The following is a 27,810-nucleotide window of genomic DNA, read 5'->3' as shown; positions in this document are numbered from 1 at the left end:
ACTCTGTGCAAAAATAACATTTTTTGTTGAATGTTACAGCTTGGTGATTTTCAACATCTTGTTTAATATATCGTTAACATTTATTTACATCAAAAAAATGTTTAGTAATTGATGCATTGCTTATAAAGCGTTTAATCGTCTGCGGACTACATTTTCTTTGGTACGTGACCTAGTTATTGTAAACAAAGTAATTAGGCTCATATTATCAACACAAAAATGGCCGAGCTCTAGACGGTCTGTACAAAAACTTCGACGCAGAAAGAAAATACTGAGAACTCTGAGAAATGGCGGATACTGTGACATTGTACGTGACTTATAATGGGGATGAAGATTTCGTTGACGAACTGGGGATGCCCTACAACACCGTCTGGAGTGATTTAGAAGCGATGGTAAGTGTCAAATCGAAAGCGTACACAGCTGACCAAAATTATTATCACCCATATTATGTCATGCTGACATGTAGCGACAAAATGTTAACTGTTCATGTTTTAATATCGTGAAATCATATCTCACGCCATTTGCCATTGTTCAAATCTGTTTAAAGTATAAGTGTTTATTTACTGTTTTTTTAAATGGTTGACATTCCAACTTTTCGTGTCACGCAGTTCTGCGTCGAGTTACAAAATATAAGGCAAAAGGTCACAATGACAGCTATTCAAATTGACATCTTAACATGTTAATCGACAGGAATTTTTTATTAATACACCAAATTTTAAATAGAAAGTACACGATTAAAAATGTAGAGCTTAAACTAAATTATGTGACATATTGTTTTTTGTGTAGGTCTATGCACCAGTCAGTTGCCCCCCAGGTCCGGGGATAGCCTGGAAATGGGCCGTGTTTTTACCGTTCCGTCGGCTCCACAGTGCCTGGTGAATGCGGTGGTTTTGTCTTCCCACTAAATATAGCAGGGCATGAGCCTTACCTAGGGTCCCAGGGGTGTGGGGCATTTGGCAGGGATTTTTCTTTTGGTTCGTCTCTGCAGGGCAGGGATTTTACCCGGGCTTTGCTGGACCGAAAGCCAAAGCCCCTGCTAGTGCATTAGTCATTCTAAAACGCTCCATGCTTATTTTTAATGATGTTTAGCCTGGGGTCCAGAAGCCTGGACAGCATTTTAGAATGACTAGTGTAGGCCTAGCTGGGGAACAGGAAGCCTTCAACAGTTTTAAGTTTGAAGACTGTAGTTGTTTTTAAAGTTTAAGTCAGCTCATTACCATGTGGGACATACAAACACCAGAGCATTTTTAACACTAGCTGTAATTAAGCTCTTTTGACTGAGATAACTGGATGGTTGTGTCTTATTCCCATACACAACACCCTACTCTCATTAATCTTTTGGGCCAATTCAGACGCCCCTGACTTTAACCTTCTCAATTTGGAAGAAAGCACCTGGTGCAAGGATTGAACCCACATCTGCTGAAAAAGAGCTCTAGGCCCCAATTTCTGGAAACTTCTTACGTTTAATAGGCTTAAGTAGCTTATTTCAATTAGCCGAAATTCATACCTTAATTGAATCTTGATAAAGGAAAAATGATTTTATTTGATAATCAAAAAGATTCGAGAAATTGGGGCCAGGATTAAGTTACTGATTCTTAGCTGCGTTCACAACAGTTGCAAAATGTTATGTTAACAGGTGATTGTGTTTTCAGATCTTCTTCAGTGTTTCCCAAGATGATTTAAATGATTTGTTAAAATTTTGAATGGTTAATATTTTTTTTCAGTTCAAAGCAAGGCTTGATAGTTCTCGTATCTCTGTAAGCTATTTGGACACTGACGATGATGAGGTATGTATATTTTTTTTCTGATGATGATATCAGTAATACACAAGTAGGAGCTAGTTGCTAAATATGAATGTACTGTTCTCCTGAGAGTAATCATGTACGTTCATAAATGTATATAATAGGATGATGTATTTTCATAAAACCATTAAAATGTGTAATTATCTTTTTCATTCATACAGTAGTAAATTAATTGAATTAATACTGCATGTGTACAATGTGAAGGAAGTGAAGTGTTTGTTTATAGTGTTTGTTTATTATTGTGTCACCCCTCTCAATTAAAAGCCAAGTGTAAGGAATGTCAGACTTGGAAATTCACAGCTGACCAGCATCTGTTTTATGGCCTTCATCCCACAGCAGGGTGCCAAATTTCCTGTTTATTGGCTAATGGCCATTTAGGGCTGTTGTCAAGGAACAGGGCTGCACCAGTTATGGCTGGATTTATATTCAATAATCTCAGACCTGATTGATAATACAGACACCAGAGGACAATTAAGATAAAAAAATATCTGTGAATACCTCAGATTTTCTTTGTTGGTAGCGGGAGATGGGTCTATTATATTTAGTGTTGAACAAGACCTTCAAGGGTCTGCTGGACTGATGAAACTCTGTGAATGCTGAAAATCTTTACTCCAAACTTGAATCCTTTATGCAAGTTTGCATTTTTATTTTGTATTGCCCTTAAAAAACATAATATTATGTTTACATGATCCTTGACATTTCAGATATCCATTGGAAGCCAGGAAGAACTGTTTGAGGCTTTTAGGGTAAGTTAACAGCATAACATTTCAGATTTCCTGTACTTACAAATGCACAATTAATGTTAAAACTGTGCGCATGGTATTGTTAATAATTCATTCTGACAGAGCAAAGCATACCCATATGCCCCAGGACTATGCAGCATTTGCTTCCATTTAGAAGAACATTAAGTACTGTTTGCTATAATGTCAAAGAAAATCACTGCGTTAATGTTGTATCACCGAAACGCATTATTTCAAATACTATTTAAAACGATTTAACTTGGTTGAAATGAACCTACTGAAAATCAATGAATACTTATATATTATATATTTAAAAACAACAGAGATAAATATTATCTTTTGAAAACAAAATATTGTGGTAAAATACTTGTTGGCCTAATACTTGATCTTGGTATCTGAGTTTGAGCAAATTCATTACAAGATATAAAGCACATCTACAACTTATAGTACAAAATAGTTTACTGGGTTAAACACGTGATTAAACAATGAACGGAACAATTTGAGTACAAATGCTTGTGATAAAAAATAAATTAAAATACTAGAAACAATAACATATAGTCAAATACTATGTTATTTCATTGTTGAACAATTTAAGGTAAAAAAAATCTTTCAATTTCAGATTGCTTTATATTTGTAAAAAATGCTTTTTCTTTCAAATAATTATACATGCATTTAAAAAGTAAGAAGTACCGTGCTAAACATTGAGTGAACTTGATAAAGTGGCAGCTCATTAAGAAAACTTAATAAATAGCAGCTCATTACAAGAACAAACAACAAGTTAATGGAATTTATTACTTGTAAAATAATTGAGGCTAATTATGGCTTATAATTAAGTTATGCTGCATTTCTGGAGCAGTAGACTGATGTTGAATAAAACAAGAAATAGTTAAATAAATGGGACTCGCTTAGAGTTTATACTAGTAATTCATATCTGGGGTTTTCAAGTCTATGGTGGTACTTAACAATGTTAAAGGGATATCATCCCATCTTCCCTGTCATTTTTCCTTTCTTTGCTACACATTATAGTGAACTGAATTAAAAATGAACACCGTATTAAAACTGGCCTGAACTGCCTAAGCTGACTGTAGGAAAATCCTGGGCCGTTTTCATAACCCATCTTAATGAAAAAGTCAAGTCATTTCCTATCTTAAAGCTGCACTCTCACAGATTGAACGTCTTGAGAACTTTTTGTCTTATACAAGCAGTTTTTGAGTAAATATCTGAAAACCAGTGATAAAAGACTGATGACAAAAGATCAGATCACAGATTTTCATATTTCCTCTCCAAAATTTATGTTTAATGCATGGGTTAATCCATAAAACATGAAATTTGTAATGGAAATATGAAAATCTGTGATCTGAGCAGGTTCCAAGACAAAAAAATAAAAAAAAGTTGGAAAAACAGTAAATCTGTGAGAGTGCAGCTTTAAGTCAATTTACTTCCATTTTAATAGTCTAATTGATTAAAACAAAAGTACTTATATGAAGTGTTTTTTAAAATTAATTGAAGTATATACATTATACCTAAAGGAAAATAATGTATTTCAGACATTATTAAGTGTTTATATCATATGACCAATGAGATACTAAACTTATAAGGAAAGTACTTTAAATTAAGAAATCGTTTTATGAATACTAGCTCTGACAGATTTGAGCCTTCCTGAATTCAACAGTTGTTCACATCACAAGCCCTGCACAGGTTAAATGACTTCCGGGCTTGCTCAAATTCTAATTTTTATATAGCAGGGCTTGTTCAAAAATTTAATGCCAAGCAATAATATAAGAATTCAGGCTTTTCCATCCCAAAGTCTAATTTCAATGACTGATTCAATGTTTGTTTCCGATATTCATAAACATGGAAATTATATTGTGAAAATTAAACAGGCTGCAGTAACGTTGACAGGACCCACCCTATATAATAGTATCTATAATTATTTTTAAAAACAGTCTACAGCTAATTGTTCCACAACTACTAGTTGAGTATATTATGTTGATATTAAATCCCAGGAAAAACTTATAACAGCCCACAGAATTGAAACATTATGCAAACAGTCATCGCTGCTCTCTAAAATATCATTACATATTAAAAAAATAATATGTTATAATAGCATATATTGGGAAATTATTTTTTTGTTGTTCAAATCATTTGATCTTGAAAAAAATAACTTAAACTTTTAACCTTTTTTTTTGGGGGGGGGGGGGTCAAAGGGTGGGTCCTGTGGCCTGTGTTTTGAAATAGAAGATTTACTCCTTTCAATAATTTGTAAAACCTTAGCTGCCTGTAGCCTCCTTTGATCTTTGTTTATCAGCTCCTGCCTTTTGCCTTCCATCATTTATTTTCAATATTACCTATGTTTACACCTTGTACAACTCAAATGTAAACAAACAACAGAAGTTGACCTAATTCTGAAGAATATTATTGTTACTAGAGTGACTTCCCTTGATTTTGGGTTAGATTCTATAAGATAAATAGCTTAAACTGAATAAATCAGCTTGACATTCAACAACAAAATGCATTTATTGAAAAATTCACCTCAAATTTTGAATGGGTATGGTCAAAGCCCCTAAACCCTTCTTAGGGCCTGAATCCCTTTGTACTCAAAGAATTATTTCCGTTTAGTGATTTAAATTCTGTCTGTAAATATCATCCCTGACAATTACATAAAAGAACCATTAACTTTAAAGCAATAAATACTGCTTTTTACACTTTTGATCTAATTAAGAAAAAAAATCATAAGAAAAAAATGCAAAAAAGTAAAATCAGTCAACGTGGTAATCGAATCGTGTGATGATGAGTTTTTGTTAAGCTGTATATTTAGCTTTGAGTCATACTCCTTTTTGTGTTTGAGTCATACTCCTTTTTGTGAATAATACATTTGTTTCAGATCCGGTGTCTGGCTTACATTTATTGCTTTATCAATTTTCCTGTAGGAGTAGAAAGTTAGTTTCTAAATTTATAAGAGTAAAAACGAACAGGTTATTCATTGAAATGATGATTAGTTTTTGGGATACCATATACAGTGATATACTTATAATGATGAGGTTTAGCTGTGATATTTAATTAAGAAAATAATGAAGCAGTTTTCATGCAGCTTAGTTTAAAGTTATCTTTTAAAACTTGAACTATAATGATTTATTACACTTTTTTTATTGTAAGCTTGTCTTCTCTTCAATGAAAAATAGTTGAGGTATTATGGTAGCTTTGGGGTTGTGGTTGATTAAAAATAACTTTTAACCTTGGCCATAACATAAAAAACGTTCAAGATATTCAAATGAAACTTGGTATACAGGTTGTCATATACAATACAAAAATGTAAACAAGTCCCATACCTCGCTTTCATAATTGCAGAAATATGGCACTTGTTTGACTAAAAATGAACAGACCGGCATTGGTGTTTGCCTTGTGATGTTCTTGTCTAAAGCATTGAAAACTGTTTTAAAGCTGCACTCTCACAGATATACCATTTTTACAACTTTTTATTTTTTTGTCTTGGTAAATGCAAATTTTGCATAAATATCAGCAGACCATTGATATATGATTGCTGACAAAAAATCAAATCGTAGATTTTCATATTTCCTTTTGAAAATTAATGTTTTATGGCTTAAACCGTTACTAACAGTTTAAGAAAAATGCATAAAACATCATTTTTTTAAATTAAATATAACAATCTGTGATCAAATTTTTTGTCAGCAGTGTTATATAAGTGGTTTCCATTGATTTTTGCAAAAATTGGCTTGTTCCAAGACAGAAAATAAAAAAGTTGTCAAAACCTTCAATCTGTGAGAGTGCAGCTTTAACATGGAAACAGTAACTGCACTCGTTTTGTCTATTTTTGATGAAATAATACCTTTTTTAATTACCGTATATGTAATTTGTTTTGAAAGCTTATTAAACTTAAATTCAGGTTGCGATGAAGTGTAATCACGAGCTGAATGTTCGTGTTTTGCCGCTGGCTAAGGAGACGGCTGTGTTCCGAATGCCAGATGTAGAGGGCGTGGATGTGGAAACACCCCCGGAACAGTCGATGGATCGGCTAGATGGTCAGTTGTGTTGTTGGTTGTGATTGAGAGGGCAAAAATGACTTTAACAGGCAAAAAAAATATTTTTGTAATCAATAAAAAATAATGAAGGGTGCGAACATCTCCCGAACAATCTATGGACAGATGATAGGTTGTTTCCCTTTTTAGAGCTAAAATTATTAAAACTGATTTGTTTTAAGATCATTTAATTTTAAGCATGTAGCTCAACTTGCATTGTTTAATGGTGAATGATTTATTTAAATTAACATTTCTATTGTTACAAAATTACGATTGATTACCCTTTTTCTTTGAGGTACACTTATTAACTCCTCAATCCATGAAATTTTGCTCTTAAAGTGTATAACAAGCAGATTACCTAGGGGGAACTAAAGTGGGCCCTTCTCTACCAAGGAGGGGGTTGAATTTATTTTAAACAGGAGTTGTCCCAGCCATTGTTTAAGATGAATTATAAACAATCACATATTACATGTATTTATTAAGAGAAATATGTATATGAAATGCGCTTAATTTTTGCACATTGTTTCCTCGAGCTCATTGTTCTATACTAGTGGAAAATTCATGTCTAATTATTTGTTTATGTTAAGCAATGTTTGATTACAGAGCCTCTGATCCTACGAGACATTTGCCCTGATCCAAGCGTTGCAATTCCAATGGGAGACGTTCAACGCCCGGGAGAAATAACAAGGGAGAAAAGTGTAGAACCCACGGGAACAGATGTTGACAAGGTTGTGCATGAGGAGAAAAGGGAGACGACCATAATGTTTCCCGACACACATGAAAAACTTGTGATGAACTCTGTTGACTGTCGATGGGAGGTATAAAGAAATTTTGCAAGATTTTCATATGATTTTTTCTGCCATTTTTAGGTTATCAATTGTGTCATAAATCTTTAGCCTATGAAAATATTTATTTAGTCATATTTGCCTATATATGTAAATGTCGCAAAAAGGTCTTTGTTTCATAATATTCATTTATAGTATTATTTCTCATCCGAAAATTAGCCATAAAAAACATTTCTTAAACCATGTAAGAAAGGCAAAATCACCCCAATTACCCCTATGTTTAAATAGCCGAATGTATAAATTCTCCTGATATTTAAAGCTTTGATTAATTTTCTTATGGCTAGCCGGTACCCGGCAATGTGTATGAGAGGCGGGGAGGTAGCAGTTCTGATGAAACAGGAACCAGAGATGATCATCTGTTGCAGTACTCTGATTTTGTAGCCTTCATGAACAAGGTATGACTAGAGTGTTTTTTCTCAGAGTTTTTTTAACCAGGCCAGGGCCCTATCAATTTTGAAAATAATGACAACCTTTCAATTTTGAAAATAGCAACACATTAACTACATAATTGCCTGGGCCAGTATTCATAAAACATGTTAAACCATTTCCTTAGTGAAGTAATTTTCTTAAGTTATGTATCTCGTTAATCAAAATAATTGTTTAATAATTAATCAAATGATATTTTCGCTTCATGATATCTAAAATACTCTTTTTCATTAATTTGATTCAAAATACACAAATTCACAATTGATCGCTAAAAAACACTTATATTTTATTTATTTTTTACTATGGAAATTTTAGAAATTTGATTTGAGTTATCAAATGACTTTATATGTTTTATGAATACCGCCCCGGGCCCAGAAACACATACAATCTTATTATAAACAAAATCAAGGTCAGCGCTCAATTTTTGTTTTTTGTATAATTTGTGAAAATATTCTCAAAATGTTAAGTTCAGAGACTTTTAAAGGAAATCTTTTTGATGAAGATAAACGATATTTAATTTTGTAAAATTAGGTTAAAGTGAGTTAATTGGCAAAATGAATAAGATACATAAATTGTTAAAAAGCCCAATTTTAAAACAATGATTTATTTATAAAAAGAGGAGAAATGGGGCTTATGCATTAAAATTTAATGTAATGGTTTACTTATATCCAAAGTAATTGAGGATATGGATGTCCAGTAAAACAAAATTATTGTTCAATTGTGAAGGGCACCCAGGTCTGGCCCAATGTTTGGTAGAAAAAAACTGATTCATCTACACAATATTGTAATTTCAATCATGAATAAACTTCATTTACAGCTAAAGAAAGAGCTACGTGTTGAAATCGTTCGTGATGTTACGAGGAAGACAGTGAAGCAGGTCCTTAAGGGGCTTGATGGGGCTGTTATTGAGTCCCTACAAGGGGCCACAACCCTGCCAGGGGCCACAAATCAGACTGACCAATCAGAGCCTAGGCCTGCAGGGTCTGTGAGCCGAGATTTTAAGGATGAACATCGTAAGTATTGCTCCTTATAACAGTAATATGTTTTGCCCCTATGGGTGAAGGGGTGGGATATAGGTTATATTTGAGAGAACCTCTGGGATCAGAGGTCTTTTGATTTCCATGCTAATAACAATAATATGTTTTGCCCCAATTGGTGAAGGGGTGGGATATAGGTTATATTTGAGAGAATCTCTGGGATCAGAGGTCTTTTGATTTCCCGTGTGGCAGTCTCATTGGGCTTTTCAACATCGCACCTTTCTGGAGTCATCTTTCTTAAGTCCCTTATGTGCACAGCAACCCTCCTTGTGGTAAGAAAGCTATACATGCATATTAAATTTTGTCCTATTTTTCATTTGTTATGTATAATTTATGCAAAGTCATGTATAACTGTGTGTATTAGAATTTAAAAAAAAGAAGTTGTTTTTGTATGGGCCGGTGACCTTAAAGTAAAACAAATTCATTGTCATTGAATGTACTCTTTTAACTTAAGATCAAAATTTATGTCTGCCGAAATCATTATCAAATTTATTTCAAATCTTTATTTTGCATGGGCGAGTGGCCTTAAAGTAAAATAAATGCATGTTCTTAAAATTTTGATCATAATTTGATCAAAATTAAAATCTGAATGAATCTTTGTGAAATTTAACTTCCTTTGAAAGTCATAGTTACTGTTACTTTGTATTTCTTTGTTATTTAAATCAGATCAAGTTAAGCATTGATATCCAGAAAAAAATGAAGTGGTATTAAGAAAAAAAATGAAGTGGTATTAAGAATTTCAAGTACAAATTATTTTGTCTAATTCAAATTTCTTTTTTATTTTCACAGCTGTGTATACACATGATGGAGTTTTCTGTGATGGCTGCAACACTGTCATTGTTGGGCCTCGCTACAAGTGTGGGTAAGTGGAGACTGTATTACTATACTAATTCAGTAGTAGTAATTCAGGTTGCCTGGTAAGTGCAGTGGTTAGCGCACTTGCCTCTCACCAAGGTGACCTGGGTTCATTTCCCAGCCTGGGCGCATAAGAGTTTGGTCAGCGGTCACTAGTGGACATGTGGTTTTTTTCCGGGCACTCCGGTTTGGTTTCCCCCACAACACAAGACCACAATCTCGCGCAACATCTTGCCAACAAGAGTGACTTAATATATATAAGGTTTGATCCAGACAAATAATTTAACATCCAATTTTACAAACCTTGTTAAAGATGAGCTAAGGCATTGAATCTCAGTACAGATTTAGATGGATTGTTTATAATAGATATCAGGGATGTCAAAAGTGTAAGTTTTTCTCAGTGGGTCTATAGTCAAAGTCTAACTATTTTCTGTTAGCTGGTTCCCTACATATTTAAATAGATAAAGTGACTGGTTCCCAGATGTTTTTATGTACAAGTATTTATTCATAATACTTCTATAACTTTCAGTAACTGCATGGACTTTGACCTCTGTGAAGTGTGTGAGAGCAAGCCCGGGCAACACAACCCTGACCACGTCTTCGTCAAGATCCGTCGCCCATGTTATCGGGTGGGCGTAACAAAGGGCGTGCGAAAGCCACTACTTGCGGCCTCCATTTACAACCCTGAGGAAGCCCGGACCCGTTCTACAAGGATGTGTAATCTGTTGGTGGCCATTCCAGGCGAAGAAGAGGGACAGAATGAGGCCAATAGCAAGATTGAGAGGTAAACCTAGAATTAAAGCGTAGAAGGATTAACATTACCTTTAGGGAAGACTTTTTATACTGCATTTTGGTTTAATTTTGTGTGGTATTTTTGAGGTCTTTTTGCGATTTTTTGGGGTAAGCCTGTTTTGCGTGGTTTCAAATTTGTGGTGCCTGTATGTTATCACATGAAAACAAGGGTTAATTTTTTGTATTCACATTTTCGACAAGATGGATTTACAAAAAAATTAAACCCTTGCAATACTAAAACAACCTTTAGTACTGTCATGTAAAACAGTTACATTGTACCTTAAATTGGAAACTTACCCTTAGTTCCTTTAAATTTTGATTTTGTGTACTGGCTCCATACCATTCAAGAATTACATTTTTAAAGGTAGTATTTAGCAATATTTCATAATCACCATGTCTGTATAGGTCATTATCGAAAAGGATTGAAAATATAGCTCTTCTGTTGCTTGAAAATACTTTTTTCATCTTCTGTCTATTTTGTTATTGTTCTTCTTTTAGTGGACAATAAACACAATTTTTTATTATACCCCCCAAAACAAAGTTTGGGGGGGTATACTGGAATCGGGTTGTCCGTCCGTCTGTCCGTCCGTTTTTTTTTTGTCCGGGATTCATCTTTGTCGTTATTGAACAAATCTTTTTCAAACTTTCAAATATTAATGACCATGATGTAAACCTGTGCCTCCGTGGATTTGGTCAGAGTCGCATGATCCTGAGTGGAGTTGTGGCCCCTTAATGAGTTAAATTGGGCAAAATTAGCTTTGTCCAGGATTCTTCTTTGAAGCTATTGAGCAAATCTTTTTCAAACTTTCAAATATTAATGGCCATGATGTAAACCTTTGCCTCCATGAATTTGGTGCGAGTCACATGATCCTGAGTGGAGTTGTGGCCCCTTAATGAGTTAAATTGGGTAAAATTAGTTTTGTTCGTCCTACTCCTTCGTCATTTTTGAATGAATCTTTTTCAAACTTTTAGCCATGGTGAGAACATTTGCCCCTGTGATTGTGGTTGGAATCACATGATCATGTCTCCAATTATGGCCCCTGAATAAGTTAAAATAGGCAAAAATTATACAGCTTTGTCTAGTTGTTACTAAAAATAGAAAAACGGTTTCCGGACGATAACTCATGAAAGGCTAGACAGATTTGAACAATTTTTGGTACACAGGTGTAACATCAGAAGATACAGGTCAAGTTCGATATTGGGGCTGGTGGGGCCAAGGTCAAGGTCATTGTTACTAAAAATAGAAAAACAGTTTTCGGACAATAACTCATGAAAGGCTAGACAGATTTGAACAATTTTTGGTACACAGGTGTAACATCAGAAGATACAGTTTGGTACACAGGTGTAACATCAGAAGATATAGGTCAAGTTCGATATTGGGGCTGGTGGGGCCAAGGTCAAGGTCACTGTTACTAAAAATAGAAAAAACGGTTTCCGGACGATAACTCATGAAAGGCCTGACAGATTTGAACAATTTTTGGTACACAGGTGTAACATCAGAAGATACAGCTCAAGTTCGATATTGGGGCTGGTGGGGCCAAAGTCAAGGTCACTGTTACTAAAAATAGAAAAACGGTTTCCGGATGATAAATCATGAAAGGCTTACAGATTTGAACAATTTTTGGTACACAGGTGTAACATTAGAAGATACAGGTCAAGTTTGATATTGGGGCTGGTGGGGCCAAGGTCAAGGTCACGGTTACTAAAAATAGAAAAAACGGTTTCCGGACGATAACTCATGAAAGGCTAGACAGATTTGAACAATTTTTGGTACACAGGTGTAACATCAGAAGATACAGGTCAAGTTTGATATCGGGGCTGCTGGGGCCAAGGTCAAGGTCAATGTTACTAAAAATAGAAAAACGGTTTCCGGACGATAACTCATGAAAGGCTAGTTTTTCTTGTCATCAGTGTAACTTCTACATTACTCAACATATTTAAATAAAACAGTACATGCATGATAAAAGAAGATGCAGTTTGCAGTAACCTTGGAGTTATGGCCTCTTTTCAAAGGAATGGTTTGCCATTCCTGTGTCCAGGCGGCATTTGGGGGTATTTGTCACTACTGTGACAGCTCTAGTTTGTCTTGTAGCTAGGGTTTGAGTAAAATTTTACCCATCAATTACCAGAGACTTAAAAAAAAGTTTGATGAATCATGATTCAAATTTTCTTCTAACAGCCGACTGGAAAGCCGACTTACCCACAAACTTGAGAAGAAGAAGAGAAAACATGAGAAAAAGATGGATAAGATCAAGCGCAAGGCAGAAAAACTAAACCGGCGTTTAGATGGTACAACAGACACACCCACCAAGCGGGAAAAGCTAGATCTGCTCACAGCTGAGGGCGCTGTTACGTATGACTTTTACAAGTATGTAAAAAAACGTCTTTGGATGAATTTACTATGGGCTTGTCTTTTTCATAAAGAAATACTCTTTGGATGTCTGTTTTTAGGAGAAAAGAAGTCAGGGTATTTTCATAGCCTTGGTTTCATCGTTACTTTAGTTGTAACATAATTTGTCGTGTATTTGGCACTCTAATTTGCCTCAAATTTGAAGTCAGGAAAGCTTTCAAAATTTCTTCTTAAAAGCCAGTTTTGCTTCTGCAGCAGAGTTATGATTGCAATCCCTTTGACCCTCATTGTGGGCCTTGAGCGCTCCCAAAACCAAACGCTCGAAATAGTTTCAGCTCTTCAGCTGCCAGTTCTAGGGTAACAATTGGGCAGATGAATGTCGAGGACATTATAAGAGTTCCCTGTGGTACTTTTTCACCTGGGACAAAAAGAAGGGCCAACAACGACTTATATTTCTCATCAATTTTTGTACCTATGTCTCCTATTCATGCTTGTTATATATATATTGAGATAAAAAAGGTCTTTTTTCTTTAAAATTATAGTTCTTTCTTCCAGGGTAATGATGGGAGGGGAGAGTGTTGCCGACATGACAGTGCCTCCTGGTACCCAGCTCTCACCGGGCACAAGGTTTGTGAAGACTTGGTGGGTGAGGAATATTGGAGATGGCAACTGGACAGACACAACCAAGGTAGGGCCTTCAAAGCAGATCATTTAAAGATGCACTCTTAATTCCAAATAAGATGTACCACAATTATGACAATTTTAATGTTTTCATTTACCAAAATTGATGAACAAATATCGAAAACAATGTTTCTTACCAAGGATACCATGTTTAATTTGAAAGTTAGGTGCAGAAACACAGTATTTCTACTTTATGAGACGATAGTTGATCACTGTTAATCTTTTAGGACTCGCCAGTCATTTAATATTTGTGCATTTTTAGCCATTGAATGCCAATGATTACATTTTTGTTATCAGTAATTAATATTTTCCATAAATGCATTATTTAGTAAGAAATTTATAACTCAAAATTTATGTTTGTTATACATGTGGATGTATTAATTTTAAATACAAGTATCACTTTAAGATTTCTGTTTCTGAATGCTTGTAGCAAAACAAAATGGTGCTATTTCTCTGTGTATTTTGAACATGTATTATTTCAATTTCAGTTGAAGATGCAGTGGGGCAATATCCCTACCCCAGGGGCGACAGTTGATGTTCCCCTCATCAAACCCGGTGAAGAGGGAGCCATTAGCATCGACTTTGTCTCACCCGCTACACCTGGTATGCCTCTATTATGCATTGATAAAATTTGTTTGAAATTCGTGGGATGATTTTCATTTTAAACTTGTTCACTATCTGAAATGAGGATTTCCTTTAAAACAATAACAATCATTACAATATGTGATTTCGTCTGTGAAAAATAAGTCTGTGGAGGTAAAAGTGATGTTTTATTTTTCGAGTTTTTATGCCTCATAAGTGGGCAATCATAGTTGTTTTTGTATATTTTCGAAAGAGGTTCTTTAATATCTAACTCTATACATTGCTATTCATTTGTTTTTTTAATTGTATCTCATTGATGTATTAGCTGTCAGCTTTCATCGAGCCAAAACTGATTAGTATACACTAATTTAGGATTTCCAATAATACTAGTAAATAAGAATATCTTCCAAATTTCAGGACAGTATGAGAGTGAATGGCGTTTCCACGAGGCTGACATGCCCTTTGGTACCGCCCTTGTGTGTGCCATAGTTGTTGGGCCCAGAGAGAAACTGGAACCAAACGGGAACACTGCGCTCCAGGTTGTCATGGCATCCTCACAGCACTCAGAAGTCGGACAGGTTAGTGGACATTGATATACCTTGGACTGGTTGGATTTTGTGAAGGTTACACATTTGTGATTTTTAGCTCTACTGGCTAAAGGCCAGAAAAGCTTATGCCATGGCGCCATGTATGCCGATCATCCTTGTGTCCATAACAATTGCTTGTGTATACATTAAAGTCTTTAGTTTCGATACTATCTTAGTCAACTTTTACATTAGTTAAATGTCCATAAAAGTTTGGTTTAACCAGTATTTATTTTGATAACATACTAAGTTTAAAACACATATCATAGCAAGTAGTCAGATAATTACAAAGTAATCAGGTTAGTCAATATTTGTAAGTATGAGATCTATATTAAGTCCTACTACCATGAAATTTGTCTAAAGCAATGAAGTGGGGACAAAAGGATCTTTAGAAATTAAAATAACATAGAGTATTTTTTTTTTCCTTTACTCAGTTTTAAAACTAGGAAAAAGGTTTTCCTATAAAAATCTTATATTAAAAACAAAAGCTTATTACTTTGAATTCATGAAAGACCAATATTCAGACTGTGGAAATCTAGTCATTATAAAAAAAGTGAACAAAAGATCACTTTACAAAAGTATACAAAAAAAAAAATATAACAAGCAATCAATACCTGGCTGGATTGATCATATTGAATTTGTATGCATTCATTGCTTTTAATATACTAAATATTTATTGAATATAACTTTCTTTACGAAATGTCTACTGGTATACCCATTGACCTTAAGTTGCTGGATATCTGTTCATTGAAAATCAATTTCTTTATGAAATGTCTGCTGTTATACGATTGCTTTATGTTGATAAATATTTGTTCATTGAAAATCAATTTCTTTATGACAGTCTGTCTTATGATTCTGTTCTCATCAATTCAGGAAGTAAAGGATGAACAAGCGGAGAGTATTGAAGTCACATTCAGAAAACAGGAAGAAGAGCATCTGAGAGAAGTTTGTGTAATGCGGGAACCAGTCCAACAGGAAGTTGGAGAATCTGTTAACCAGGAAAAGGAGGAACCAGTCAGGCAGGAAGTTCAGGACATTAGAGAACCAATCCAACAGGATGTCAATGAACAGGCAAATCAAAATGCTGGAGAATTTGAGGAAGTCAATGCAGAAACTGTAAATGATGATGTGGTTGTACAAGTGGAAGATGAGGTGACGGTTTCCACTGATGAGGCACCATTGCCATCAGGAAGCGTGTTGGAAGATAGGTAATTATTATGTTAAGTGTTTCTTTCCAAGGTTTTTTAATGGCATTCTCCATTAGTAATCTAGTTGACAAACTATGTAATAAGATCTGTTAACTATGATATTAGAAAATGGTTAATAATGGGTTCAGTGTGATCTTAGTGCCATATTTTTAGGAACAATAGATTCTTTTTATTTTGCCTCGTACATGACATATCCACCTGCAGCATGAAAACCCCACTGGATTTTCACTCTATTTCCCTGTCTAGAAAATCTAAAATAAATAAATGTTGAGAAGATTTCATGAGATTAAAAATATCCAGAAACATGGCTTGTTTGTCACGTGGTTTAAAATTTGTGACACCATTATTAAATTTAAAGCATTGAAAAACATAGCCTTATAATTATTTCGCTAGGTTTGGAAATGTGCAACATTATCTTTTCTCGAAAAAGTATGATCAAACCCTTGTTAAAACTTTTTCAATTGAACAAATTCTGTTTGAAAAGTCACTTAATTTATTTGTTGAAATTGTTAAAACACACAAATAAATGAGTTAAAAGAGTATATTCCACTGACAATGATTTTCCTATCATACCAAAAAACCAGTATCCGATTGTTGTATATAAGTATTGCAGGAAACAGTTTCTGGCAAAGTGCAGAGTATTATATACTTATGTGAATATTTTAGACTGGTAATGGTTGCTGCCCCCAGAGAAGGGTGTGAATCAAGCTCCGAGAATGAATTTGTGATGTATGCCAGACATGGAGAGGCTGAGGATGATGTGGCTGAGGTTCAGAAAAAGGTAACCAGTCAACAAATCAAAATTTTTTTTTTGGTACATAAATAATATTATTATGAATGATTAACCAACAATAAGAAAAGAATCATTGGCTAATATGTTTGTTATAATGTAATTTAACCCTTATCTGTTTTTTGAAAAAAAAATAATATCTGAGGTATTATGATTGCCTTGGTGTTGCGGTTGTTGTCGTTGTCGTAATCTTGGCAATAACTTGAAAGCTGGTCGAGATATTCACATTAAACTTGATGTTTGCATGTTGCCAGACACAATAAGAACATGTATTATGTTTTTCTTTAAATCTTTATGTAGCCTATTAATCAAGCTTTAATAATTGTTAAGTTATGCGTCTTTTTGATTGTAAAAGAAACAATACTGTTGGCAACCGCTTGCTGTACTCATGTTACTTGACATTGTGTAAATAATTTCCCAATGATCAGAAACATCGGCTGTAGAAGGTGCTTGCTATTTAGTAGGTGTGCATTATCTAATGCAGTAACATTCCGTACATGCATTTATTTTACTACATGTAATTTAATGGGAATACTTTGAGGAATCTAAGAGAATGGATGTTATGCTATTTTATTTTTGCCTTTTAATTGGCTTGCCTAGCTCACTTAGATTATAATCTACTTTTCATATGAATGAAATTGCTTATTGGCCTCAAAAAACAACTTATTGGACATGCAGTATTACAACTTGAAAGACAAGGCATCATAATTTGGTTCCCAACCTGCAAAAAACATGTTATTATCTATATCAGCAAGAAAATCTTGAGTAAAATCTTATGGCGTGTGAAAATCACATTTAAGAATTTCGATAATTATTGTTGTTTTTCAATTATTTCTGTAGGAGAAGGAGGGAAGCATTGCTGAGGATCTGACACTGGCTGTGGCTCAGCTTACACTTGAGTCAGAGAAAAGGGGACCAGTTTCCTCGTATACGCCTACACCAAATAATACTCCATTTGGTAAGTGTGACATTGAAATTCTGACCATATATAAGTCAGAAATGGGACCCAGCTTATTGAGTCACAGTAAAGGTAACCAATGTCCTCCTTTATGCCATGCACTGAATGAATTGAAACTTCAGACCATATCAATATTAGTGAGGAATTTGGCCCAGCTTACTATTGAATCTACAAGTCTCCATATAGTGCTGCTTTTGGCAAGTGTTGCATTGAAACTTCTGATCTTATAAAAATGAGAAATGTGGCCCAGCTTACATTTGAGTCAGTTTCCTGGCATATGCCTATACTTAACATTACTACATTTTATAAGAGTGACATTAAAACTAATGACCATATAAATGAAAATTAGAAATGTGGCAGAGCTTACATTCATGTCTAAGAAAATAGGTCTGGTTTATTCATATCCCACTTCACTGAATTTCTGCTTTAATACTCTTGGTGAATAATTTGACTGATGTCCCTTGTCAATTTTGAATAAAATATTTGATTTGTTTCTTATACTTCCAATAGATGTAGTCAATTATTACAGTGACATGCCGAGTACATTTGTCAGCTTTTTATACTTAGTCATATATGTTTCGTTCATTACTGAATAAATTTAACAGCATACAATTCATGTAGTTTAAAATTACATTGATTTAGCTCCATTCTTATTTTATATGATAATCTTTCCTATTTGCAGATGTGACCCCTCTGAAGACCCCCAATCCCGAACCTGCCGATGACACGGAGGTGGTTGAATTAAAGCCCCTTTCTGCCAGTAGCAGTGTGGAATTTGTCAGTCAAGCGGATGGGGATGAGGTTATGAGTGACCATACCTATACACGTTATAGGATGGAAAGTTTGGAGTTTAAACCTGGTAGGTGGTGGTGTGTGTTTAGCATGCGTGTATGATTTTTTTTGGAAAGCCACTTTGCAATTAGCGGTGTCAAGCGGATTGGGGATATGTTATGAGTGACAATTCCTATACATGTAATAGGATGGGGAGTTTGGAGTTTAAACCTAATAGGTGGTGGTGTGTGTTTAGCATGCGTGTATGGAAAACTCCTTTCTGCAATTATCGGTGTCAAGCCGATTGGGGATATATTATGAGTGACAATACCTATTCACCTTATAGGATGGAGGGTTTGGAGTTTAAACCTGATTAGTGTGTGTTTAGCAGGCATGTGGGTTCATTGTGTATTTCGCATGACTTAAGAGCATGCAGCTCAAATCTAGTGTAGTCATTCATATCATTGCATACTATCCGCGTGTAATGTGGGAGTAAGGGCATGGGTTGTGAATGTTAAGAGCAGGCCTGTAAGCTTTGATACATCTGAATGTTAAGAGCAGGCCTGTAAGCTTTGATACATCACACTTAGAAAGGACAAAGGATGAAAAAGCGCCCTTAACTAAAGTCATGTCATAAATCAGGCATGTTAGTGTTAAGTTAATGGTGTTGTGTATAGCAGGTGTGTCAGTTATTAATGACTACACCTCCTCAAATCATTGGCTGGAAGACTTAAACTTAGAACCTGATTATGTGTGAATGGTGTGTAACAGGCATGTTATGAGTTAATGATGGCGTGTAAGTGAAAGGTTATACACTTCACCAGATGGAGCATGTGTTAGTGAGTGATGGTGTTGTAACAGCCTTTCTATTAAGTTCCATCACTAACATGTAGGAAATAGGATAGGGAGTTGGAGTTCAAACCTGGTAGATGGTGTGCATCTAACAGGCATGTTATTCCTAAAATATTTTTGTAGTAGGACTCGCATAATAATTTATATGGTGAAAAATATACTTTTTTTATATATGATTTCTCCCCCAAATTATGTTCATGATGTAAGCATACTAATATTTGGGTGCTTTGCATTTATCACTTCATTCCTTTTAAATTTACCATGTTTCATAATTATTATGTAAATTATCATTAACTTTCCAGACATAGACCTGGAGTCAGTAAGCAGTTACTCAGATGATGATGAGGACTCCAGCCTTTCTGACAGCGACTACATCATCGTACCTCTCCCTGACTGTTTTGACCTGACCAAGCCACTACGGGATATGACCATCTCCAGCTATTCTAACTCCGTGGAGGAAGACAGAGGCTTCTCCCTAGACGACAACCATAACAATGTCTCCCCAAGTAAGTGTTCTTCAATGATTTATATTGAATGTAACCACTCCCCGACTGTTTTGACCTGACCAAGCCACTACGGGATATGACCATCTCCTGCTATTCTAACTCCGTGGAGGAAGACAGAGGCTACTCCCTAGACGACAACCATAACAATGTCTCCCCAAGTAAGTGTTCTTCAATGATTTATATTGAATGTAACCACTCCCCGACTGTTTTGACCTGACCAAGGCGCTACGGGATATGACCATCTCCAGTTATTCTAACTCGGTGGAGGAAGACAGAGGCTACTCCCTAGACGACAACCATAACAATGTCTCCCCAAGTAAGAGTTTGTCTGTTATTGATATTTAATTGTACCTCTCCCTGACTTGACCAAGCCATTACAGGATATGACCATCTCTAGCTATTCAAAGTGAAACTCTGTAGACAAACACTTTCCATGGTTAATAACTATGGTAATGTTTCCCCATGTTAAGTACAAGTCAGTTGATAATCAATTCTGTGTAACATATATTGGTAACCTTCCATTGCATATTATGTTAAAAAATATGGTTTTTATAGTGTATTTAATTCCTATGGGATTTTGTCATTATAAAGAATTTGAAAATATACTTTGAACACTCAGAAGCTATGATTACAAATTTTGTTTATGTGAATGGGGTGATATGTATAGGCTTATAAATAGGTAAGGTTGAGTTTAACAATTCCAAGGGACAGTTTAATAGCAACTGTAGTAATAAGTTTGTTTAATTTGTTATACATATTTAACATTAACTGACTTATAGTTTATCATTGTCACTAAGATAAGTAGATCAGTTAGTGTGACATCTTGATACGGTCATGTACACAAATAAACAAAATAGAGTGTACAAAATACTTGGCTCCAATTGACCTGTTTGGAACGATGGGTTTTAGATATATAGATCTTTTTATGGATTATTGACATTATTTCTTATATTTCATAAAATAGATGTAAGGTGAAAAGTCACGAATAATAACTGAATAAATTATCTTTTTATGGCTTATCAACAGAATTCTTATATTTCATAAAATAGAATGAAGAAGTATTGTATAAAATAATAAATTTCTTCTCTAGGGAGCAGCCGTGCAGTGTCTGTTGACGATATCCTCTCGACATCCAGCTCCATACCCGCAAGGCCACTAAGCCCCACCCCTTCCAGGGACCTCCCACCTTTCAATCATACTGATTACTCCGCCCCCTCACAGTCTGAGAGCCTTGTCAATCATCTGGAGGCCACATCCACTGAGGGTCAGGCAGCCAATACATTTGAACAAGCACAGAATGGTATGTGATTTATGTTAAACACAACTAATTTCATTCAAGCAATGCAAAGACTTTACTGAAAATTAGTAAATACTTGTTTTGAATAAACCAACATTAAGCCTTACAAAAATTAACTTTCCTGCTATGATTTTGATTATGTTCAATTTTAAAATATTTAAGGGGTTATATGCTGATTATACATTACTTTATTTTAAAGTTTTTAACGATTTAATACCTTATGGCCATTTTTGCAGAAAACCAACAACTGGCTGATATGATGTTGACTGTTTCAACATCTGTAGGAGCGGGAGGAGGGAATTCTGTTGAAACCAGCCAAGCAGAACCAGGGGAGAGCACTTCAACTGTGGAAACTGCAAGAGTTGCTCCCCTTGGAAGCAGCCAAGCAGAGCCAGGCGAGAGCACTTCAGCTGAAGAGGGAGAAAGGGATGTTCCCCTTGAAGATAATGCCCAACAAGAGGGTGCTACAGATGGTGGAGAGCATGTTGAGAGAGCTGTAGGTGCTACTGATGTAAGTGTATAGTTATAATGTTTTAATTAGTGATGTAAAAAGGAATACAATACAGTAAGTTATACACTAGGGACTTTAAAGGGGCCAGACACCAGATGATACAATTGCAAGAAAAGAGAAAACTGTCAAAAACTTACATAAAATTGAATAATTAAGCTAGACTTACCTTTGAAGAAGGGAAGGCAAAGGTTGATCATAATTTCATCCAACACATAACGACACATGCATCTTACGCAGTTTTTGCGAATTTTTCCAATTCAAAATTTAAGGTTGTCTACCACATAAGTCCAGTAAGTCTGAAAATACCATTGGTATAATTATCTGTTAATAGATCTGTTAAAATACTAAATATAGATAACGCAACTGTGAGTAAATAGAAATAAAATACAATTTCTCTTGAAAATGTATAATCTTCCAAAGTACTAAAACTCTAAGTAGAAGACTGTAAGTGTTACATCAGAAATAAAAAATGCAACTATTCAACAAAAATCATATGTGTAACTATAATCCTTTCCAGGGGACAGAAGCTGCGGGCTCAGAAACACCTGACAATGTTCGCTATGTGAGGGCCGAGGACATCAGAAGGGGACCGAATGGAAAGTATGAGATTTGAAATGTTGAAATTTGATTTGATGTTTTTACTGGCTCCATGAATAGTCATGTGCCTACCGTAGATCCAGAAAGAAGTGAAATATTTTACCATTGTATGATGTATTGTTAACGATTCAAGACTTCTTTTGTTATTAGGCATTAGGTGTTATAAACATTATATATTTTACAAAGATTGTGAAGAAAGTTATGATAACTAATACTAAGTCACTCTCGTTGGCTCATGGTTGTGTGAGAATGTATTCTTGTGATGTGAAGGAAACAGGAATAACTTGAGAAAACCCACTTGTCTAGCTTGGTGACTACTAACCAAACTCAATCGAGCCCAGGTCATCTTGGTGAGAAGTGAGTGCGCTAACCACTGCACTAATCGTACAGCAGAAAGGCATAAAGTGTTTAATAACTCTTGTTATCTTAATATTTTCAGGACGGTTGATTTTGCACCTGAGTTTGCCAATCAGCTTGTTACAACAGCTGTGAATGCAGCAGGTCAGGCGTACATCACAGCTAAGGCTGTTTTCAAGACATGGCAGGATAGACAGGTATGTGTTTAATATTTGCTTGGATTTGTTAGTTTATGCTTATCAGGGGTATGATTAAGTTCATGGTCAATCAATAAATCCAGATCGAAAGCTTCTAATTCTAGGCTATTGTTCAGCTGTTAAAAATATTTGCTCCATTAAGGCTTAATCACTGCACATAAAAAGTGCCTTTTCTGAAGTAGCACCTTGCCCTGTTCACTTCCTGGCCGAAGCGCTGATGCACTATGTATCCCAGATGATAAGAAATTTCTAGTTCAAAATTATTTAGCTTTATATTTCATTCCTGTTTTGTTGCCACGTTAACAATTTATTTGACATATTTCAGGATGCCAAGTATGGTAAAGCCAAGAAGTCTGGTGGGAAGAGTCCAAAACCTAAAATCCCAAAGGGATGGAAGCCTGCTAGCACACAATGGTGCCCTCCAGAAGACAATGATACCACCCCTAAGAAGACGGAATGGGCACCACCCAAGTCAGAATACAAACCCCCTCAATCACAATGGAAGCCTCCAAAAGCCGACTTTAAACTCCCTAAACCAGAATGGAAGCCTCCAAGTGAGAAAGCTGAATCCCCTAAAACAGCTGAATTCAAAGTTCCAAAATCTCAATGGAAACCCCCAACTGAAGTTGCTGAACCTCCTAAAGAAAAATGGACCCCTCCAAAAGCAGAAGGACCAATGGGAAAGCTTTTTGAGATGGGATTTTATGATCGCGAATTAAACCACAAACTTCTTTTGAAGCATAAAGACAACATTCAGAAAGTCATTCAAGAACTCGTCAGTATGAAAAATCCTGACTGGTCTGCATAAAAAAGTCTAAAGACTAGTTTACCGGTACACTGTAAAAACATTAATTTTTTGGCGGGGTGTAAATTTTAGAAAAGAACTCAAACAATTTTGCCTTTTTCTTTGGTCATTTGTTTGTATAATTGTTTGTCAAAAGGTATAACCTTCAACATGATTTTGCAAATTACCAGAATTTACTTGTTTGTTTATTATTATAAGGAAATATAATTATGCGAAAATTACTTTGGGTAATAAAGAACAATTTTGCAGTAAAGAACGGGACCGACACTTACTGATGTACAGGATATTATTATATAATACTTTGTTATTGTTTTCCTTTATATTGATTAGATGTGTAATAACTGCAGAACTAACATTATTATGTTATGTACATAAACACTTCAGATAATGGGATGGCGATTTGCATGGACAGTTTAAACATTTGATATATTGCTCTATTGTAGTGAATTTCAATAATTGTTGTAAGCTGCTTTATTGATGCTTAAACACATTTATTCGCTCAAATTGTATCTTCAAATTTAGTCTTCATCAAATGGAAGGGCATTTCATGTAACAACTGCTTTTTCTATAATAAGGGTTTTAGCTAGGTTTTGAAAAGGGGCAGGGTGCTGCAGAAGAGGGACAGGGTGCTTAGGGAGAAAAGGACACAAACATTGTATCAGGCTGTGTACTAGAAAAAATGTCTATTGACGGTTTAATTGCTTCATGTCTCAATAATGCTTGTTAGCAGCTTTATTAATATTTAAACATCCGCACAAAAAGTTACTTCATGTATAGTCATCACAAGGGCTTTAAAAAACCAAGAATTTACCAGTATTGACCGATTTTGATCATGCCGGACCGATTTCAGTAACAGAAAATGGCTAAAAAATTCAATTTAGTAAGAAACAAACAGTGTTTGTCACTCTTAACTTCATTTTAGTGCAAAGCATGTTACAACTGCTTCTACTAATATAAAAATGATCATTTCGTTGCATTAATGCAAGAAGGTACCAAATAACATTAAAATATAAAAAAGTAGGTTTTGGCATTAACACAACCATTTATTTAGATGGCAACTTATTCTTATTCCATTTATCAAGTAATATTCAAAGTTCTTTGTTTATAGTGTGTGTATTTCTCTGTTGAAACACTTAAACAATTATCTGACTGTGATGTTAATTGTATGGTTCGATTTATGACACACCCTTTAAAGGAAATTATCAGTTAATAGTATTCATTTACTATCATTGAAATGGAGTTCTGGAAAGCCTAAATACAATAAGATCATATAAAAGTGAGATTTTTTTTAACAAACCTGAATGCATGAATATGGCAAAACTTAAAATGTTCTACAAGCCCTGCATTTTGGGCTTTCATGCTTAGGCTATTTTTGAACACTACAGATAAATATTGAGTCTTGTGCGCAATTTGAAAATAAGGAACAGTTATGGAGTAAATTTGATTTCTTCTGTGTGTAAATATATTTCTTTCATGCTTTACGATGAAATATGGGGTTTTAACATTGAAATAACAACAGTGAAAATATCAATTTGATATTTTCACTACAAAATAATGAGTTAAAATTTGACTGTGAATTTGTATTTTAAAAGTTAATGACTTCATGGTTTTTGTAACCGTTTTGGTAAAATTGTGTACAAAGCTTGCTATTTGAAATAATTTGCTGTATCACTGGATAACTTATGAATATATTTATTGTCTTTCAGGAAAGATAGGTTGGGAGAGAAAGATGATTTAGGGAGAAAGGATAACTAATATCAATCATGAGATATGATGTAATGGTTAAATTTATAACTATAACCATTTAACCAGATTAGTGTTTGAAATTATATTTCGTCTACTGGCCCAACTTCGTTTAAATCTACCGTTTGGACTTACTCAAATCAGTAACGGCTAATTGCTGATTTACCATAAATAAATGTACAGCAGATTTGAAAAACGCTTCGATCCCATTGGACAAAATACAATTTTGACCACTTAATGTTGGTGTCAATGCTTCACTGAGTAACATTTATATTGCATTGTGTATTGTAACTTGATTCAATTTATTGCTAAGATTAGCGTTTATAGCGAATGATGTGAGGTTTGAAGTGGGTAAGATTATCCCGATGTCATGTATAGATATGAGATGGGTTACTTTGTTTCGAATTTATCAGATTGAATGTTTTAAAGTTCAATGTTCAAAGTTTCTGTATTTTTAATGTCACTTAGTACTTTGATGTTGTGAAGAATTGTTATTGTCTTATAGATGTTGAAATGCTTATAATTTAGTAAGATTTTTTTTCTTTAGAAAATTTCATTTTTTTCTTATGTTATGATAATTATAATGTTTATCATATTTTTGTTTAATTTGTATAATTGAAAATCATGTGCTTTCTATACTGATGTGTGAATTTCACAGCTGGTTTTGTTGAGGTTTTTAATTTGTTTATTAGTTTATTATTTATATTTGGCTGCTGTTATTCCCTTGATGTTTATATTAACATGTGCAATTTTCATTAATTGTGTGATGAGATATGAGTATAATTCAGTGGGTGTATACCACGTGATAAATTATGACATAAACGCTTCGTCTGAAAGCAAGCTTCAAATGAAGACTTAAAACGAAGATGACTTTTCTTTTTCTTCATTAATTTAAACAAAATAAATGGCAGTCTTTGCCAGTTAAAGAACCCTGCCTTCAGTTTCTACAGGAGTTTGATTATGTGATTAGTTTCCTCAAAACACTTCGACAAGCCTGTTTCCAAAATAAAGTTTTGACAGTGCTCCATCAGGCTGCGGTTTTGTGGAGAGGTTTGTCAAGTGTTTTAAGAATTAAACTGACTGGTAAAAGACCGTAGTCGGGACTCTGTAAGCAGGGTAGACTGTGCTATGTTTGGTTTAAAATGGTGATGAACTAGTAAAGTTATCTTTGATTTAAGTCTTCACTCGTCTACGAGCCTTCCACGTAGCATATAAGATGTAATTTATCACGTGGTATACACACACTGATATTGCTTTTGACTAAAATGTATTGATCTTAATGTATTAACATCACATGTGATGTGATTGGTAAATGTTTAAAAAAATCATGATGGTTGATTAAGTAATGGTTTAAGATTGTTTGTATGTACTTTATAAAAATCAATTGTTTAATGCGACATAGTCAACGTAATATTTTGTAAGCTACCGACTAATTGGGCCAGCCACTGTTTATATCTACCGTGTCACCTGATTATAATCAATTGCTGATTTACTGAAGTAAATGTATTGGAAAACTGATGAAATACTTATTTCGTATTAGACAAAATATAATGTTGACCACCTGCATAACTATATGTGTGTCCATACATAATGGTTTCTTTATGGTTGGGCATGAAAAATCATAAACGTTTATCTGCATAAGGATTTTATTTTAAAGTGCACAATAATCTTATAGTTGTCACACTTTATAAGTGTTATTATATCACACTAAAATGCAGTTTGAAAGTGTGTATTGCTTGAACAGCGCATGTGCTACCAAAATGTTTTTAAACACACTCATGTTTTGCTTCATTTTGAACAGTAACAACCAAATTGTTCAACTTCATTAGATCATACGCCTACGATATAAATTTTCGAGGAAAATAATTTTACCTTAAACTTATTTTTGGCATGAGCACTACTTTAAAACATTGTAAGATTTTTGGTAGTGCTGAATTTAATTTGTTAAAGAATTAAATAAGTTTTATAGATATTTGTTCGTTTTAGTGGAATATCAATTTTATTTCATTGGGTGAGCACAGAAAATTATATTTTCACTGATCAACTTTCAGTGTTCATAAGATGAAATATAAATTATTTCCCAGGCCACAATCTATAATTACTTTGTTTCTCCTTGCCCGACTTACTTGGAAAAGTATCCGTGATCTTAAATGTTGTTGAGCTCCTGTGGTGTTTTTTCTTTGTTTTTATATAAATAACTAATTTATGAATTATGGGGGTTAGATAAAAACACAACCAACGAACACCCTACCTACCCACCAACCCCTCAAAATTTTGATCGTGTAAGGTCAAACAAAATGTTATCATTTTTAAATAATTGTGGCCGTACTGAAACGAGGAAATCTCAATTGAATGTGTTAACTAATTCTACCTTGTTCAAATTGTTCCTTGTAACATAATTGTGTATGCTTATTCTAATCAATTGAAATATGTTTAGCTTGTTTGTTGTTCAAATGTTAAGATTTACAGAATAAATGAGCAATCACTCTT

At 34.5% G+C, this 27,810-nt stretch overlaps 1 protein-coding gene across 1 annotated transcript; it reads left to right on the top strand.

Annotated features, from left to right (window-relative positions):
• Nucleotides 1-189: 189 nt before the first annotated feature.
• On the top strand, nucleotides 190-27,810 carry LOC128240257 (uncharacterized). The gene is made up of 23 exons (XM_052956811.1): nucleotides 190-389; nucleotides 1,722-1,784; nucleotides 2,504-2,545; nucleotides 6,444-6,579; nucleotides 7,180-7,394; nucleotides 7,706-7,816; nucleotides 8,665-8,860; nucleotides 9,674-9,746; nucleotides 10,269-10,523; nucleotides 12,711-12,899; nucleotides 13,437-13,569; nucleotides 14,051-14,165; nucleotides 14,562-14,722; nucleotides 15,602-15,936; nucleotides 16,603-16,717; nucleotides 17,567-17,684; nucleotides 18,367-18,543; nucleotides 19,610-19,813; nucleotides 20,904-21,113; nucleotides 21,347-21,621; nucleotides 22,139-22,221; nucleotides 22,658-22,772; nucleotides 23,098-27,810. The coding sequence occupies exons 1-23, from the start codon at nucleotides 285-287 to the stop codon at nucleotides 23,578-23,580; spliced, it is 3,909 nt and encodes a 1,302-aa protein (XP_052812771.1). The 5' UTR covers nucleotides 190-284; the 3' UTR covers nucleotides 23,581-27,810.

This window comes from Mya arenaria, chromosome 7 (genome assembly GCF_026914265.1).
Source record: "Mya arenaria isolate MELC-2E11 chromosome 7, ASM2691426v1".
Classification (NCBI taxonomy): Eukaryota; Metazoa; Mollusca; class Bivalvia; order Myida; family Myidae; genus Mya; species Mya arenaria.
This window is presented reverse-complemented; position numbering and strand designations above follow the sequence as displayed.

Bases quoted from the DNA above. Each gene is read 5' to 3' on its own strand.
- LOC128240257 (XM_052956811.1), top strand. From the start codon at position 285: ATGGCGGATACTGTGACATTGTACGTGACTTATAATGGGGATGAAGAT. The intron at 10,524-12,710 runs GTAAACCTAGAA...TTCTTCTAACAG, and splicing joins GCCAATAGCAAGATTGAGAG to CCGACTGGAAAGCCGACTTA. The intron at 15,937-16,602 runs GTAATTATTATG...TGAATATTTTAG, and splicing joins GGAAGCGTGTTGGAAGATAG to ACTGGTAATGGTTGCTGCCC.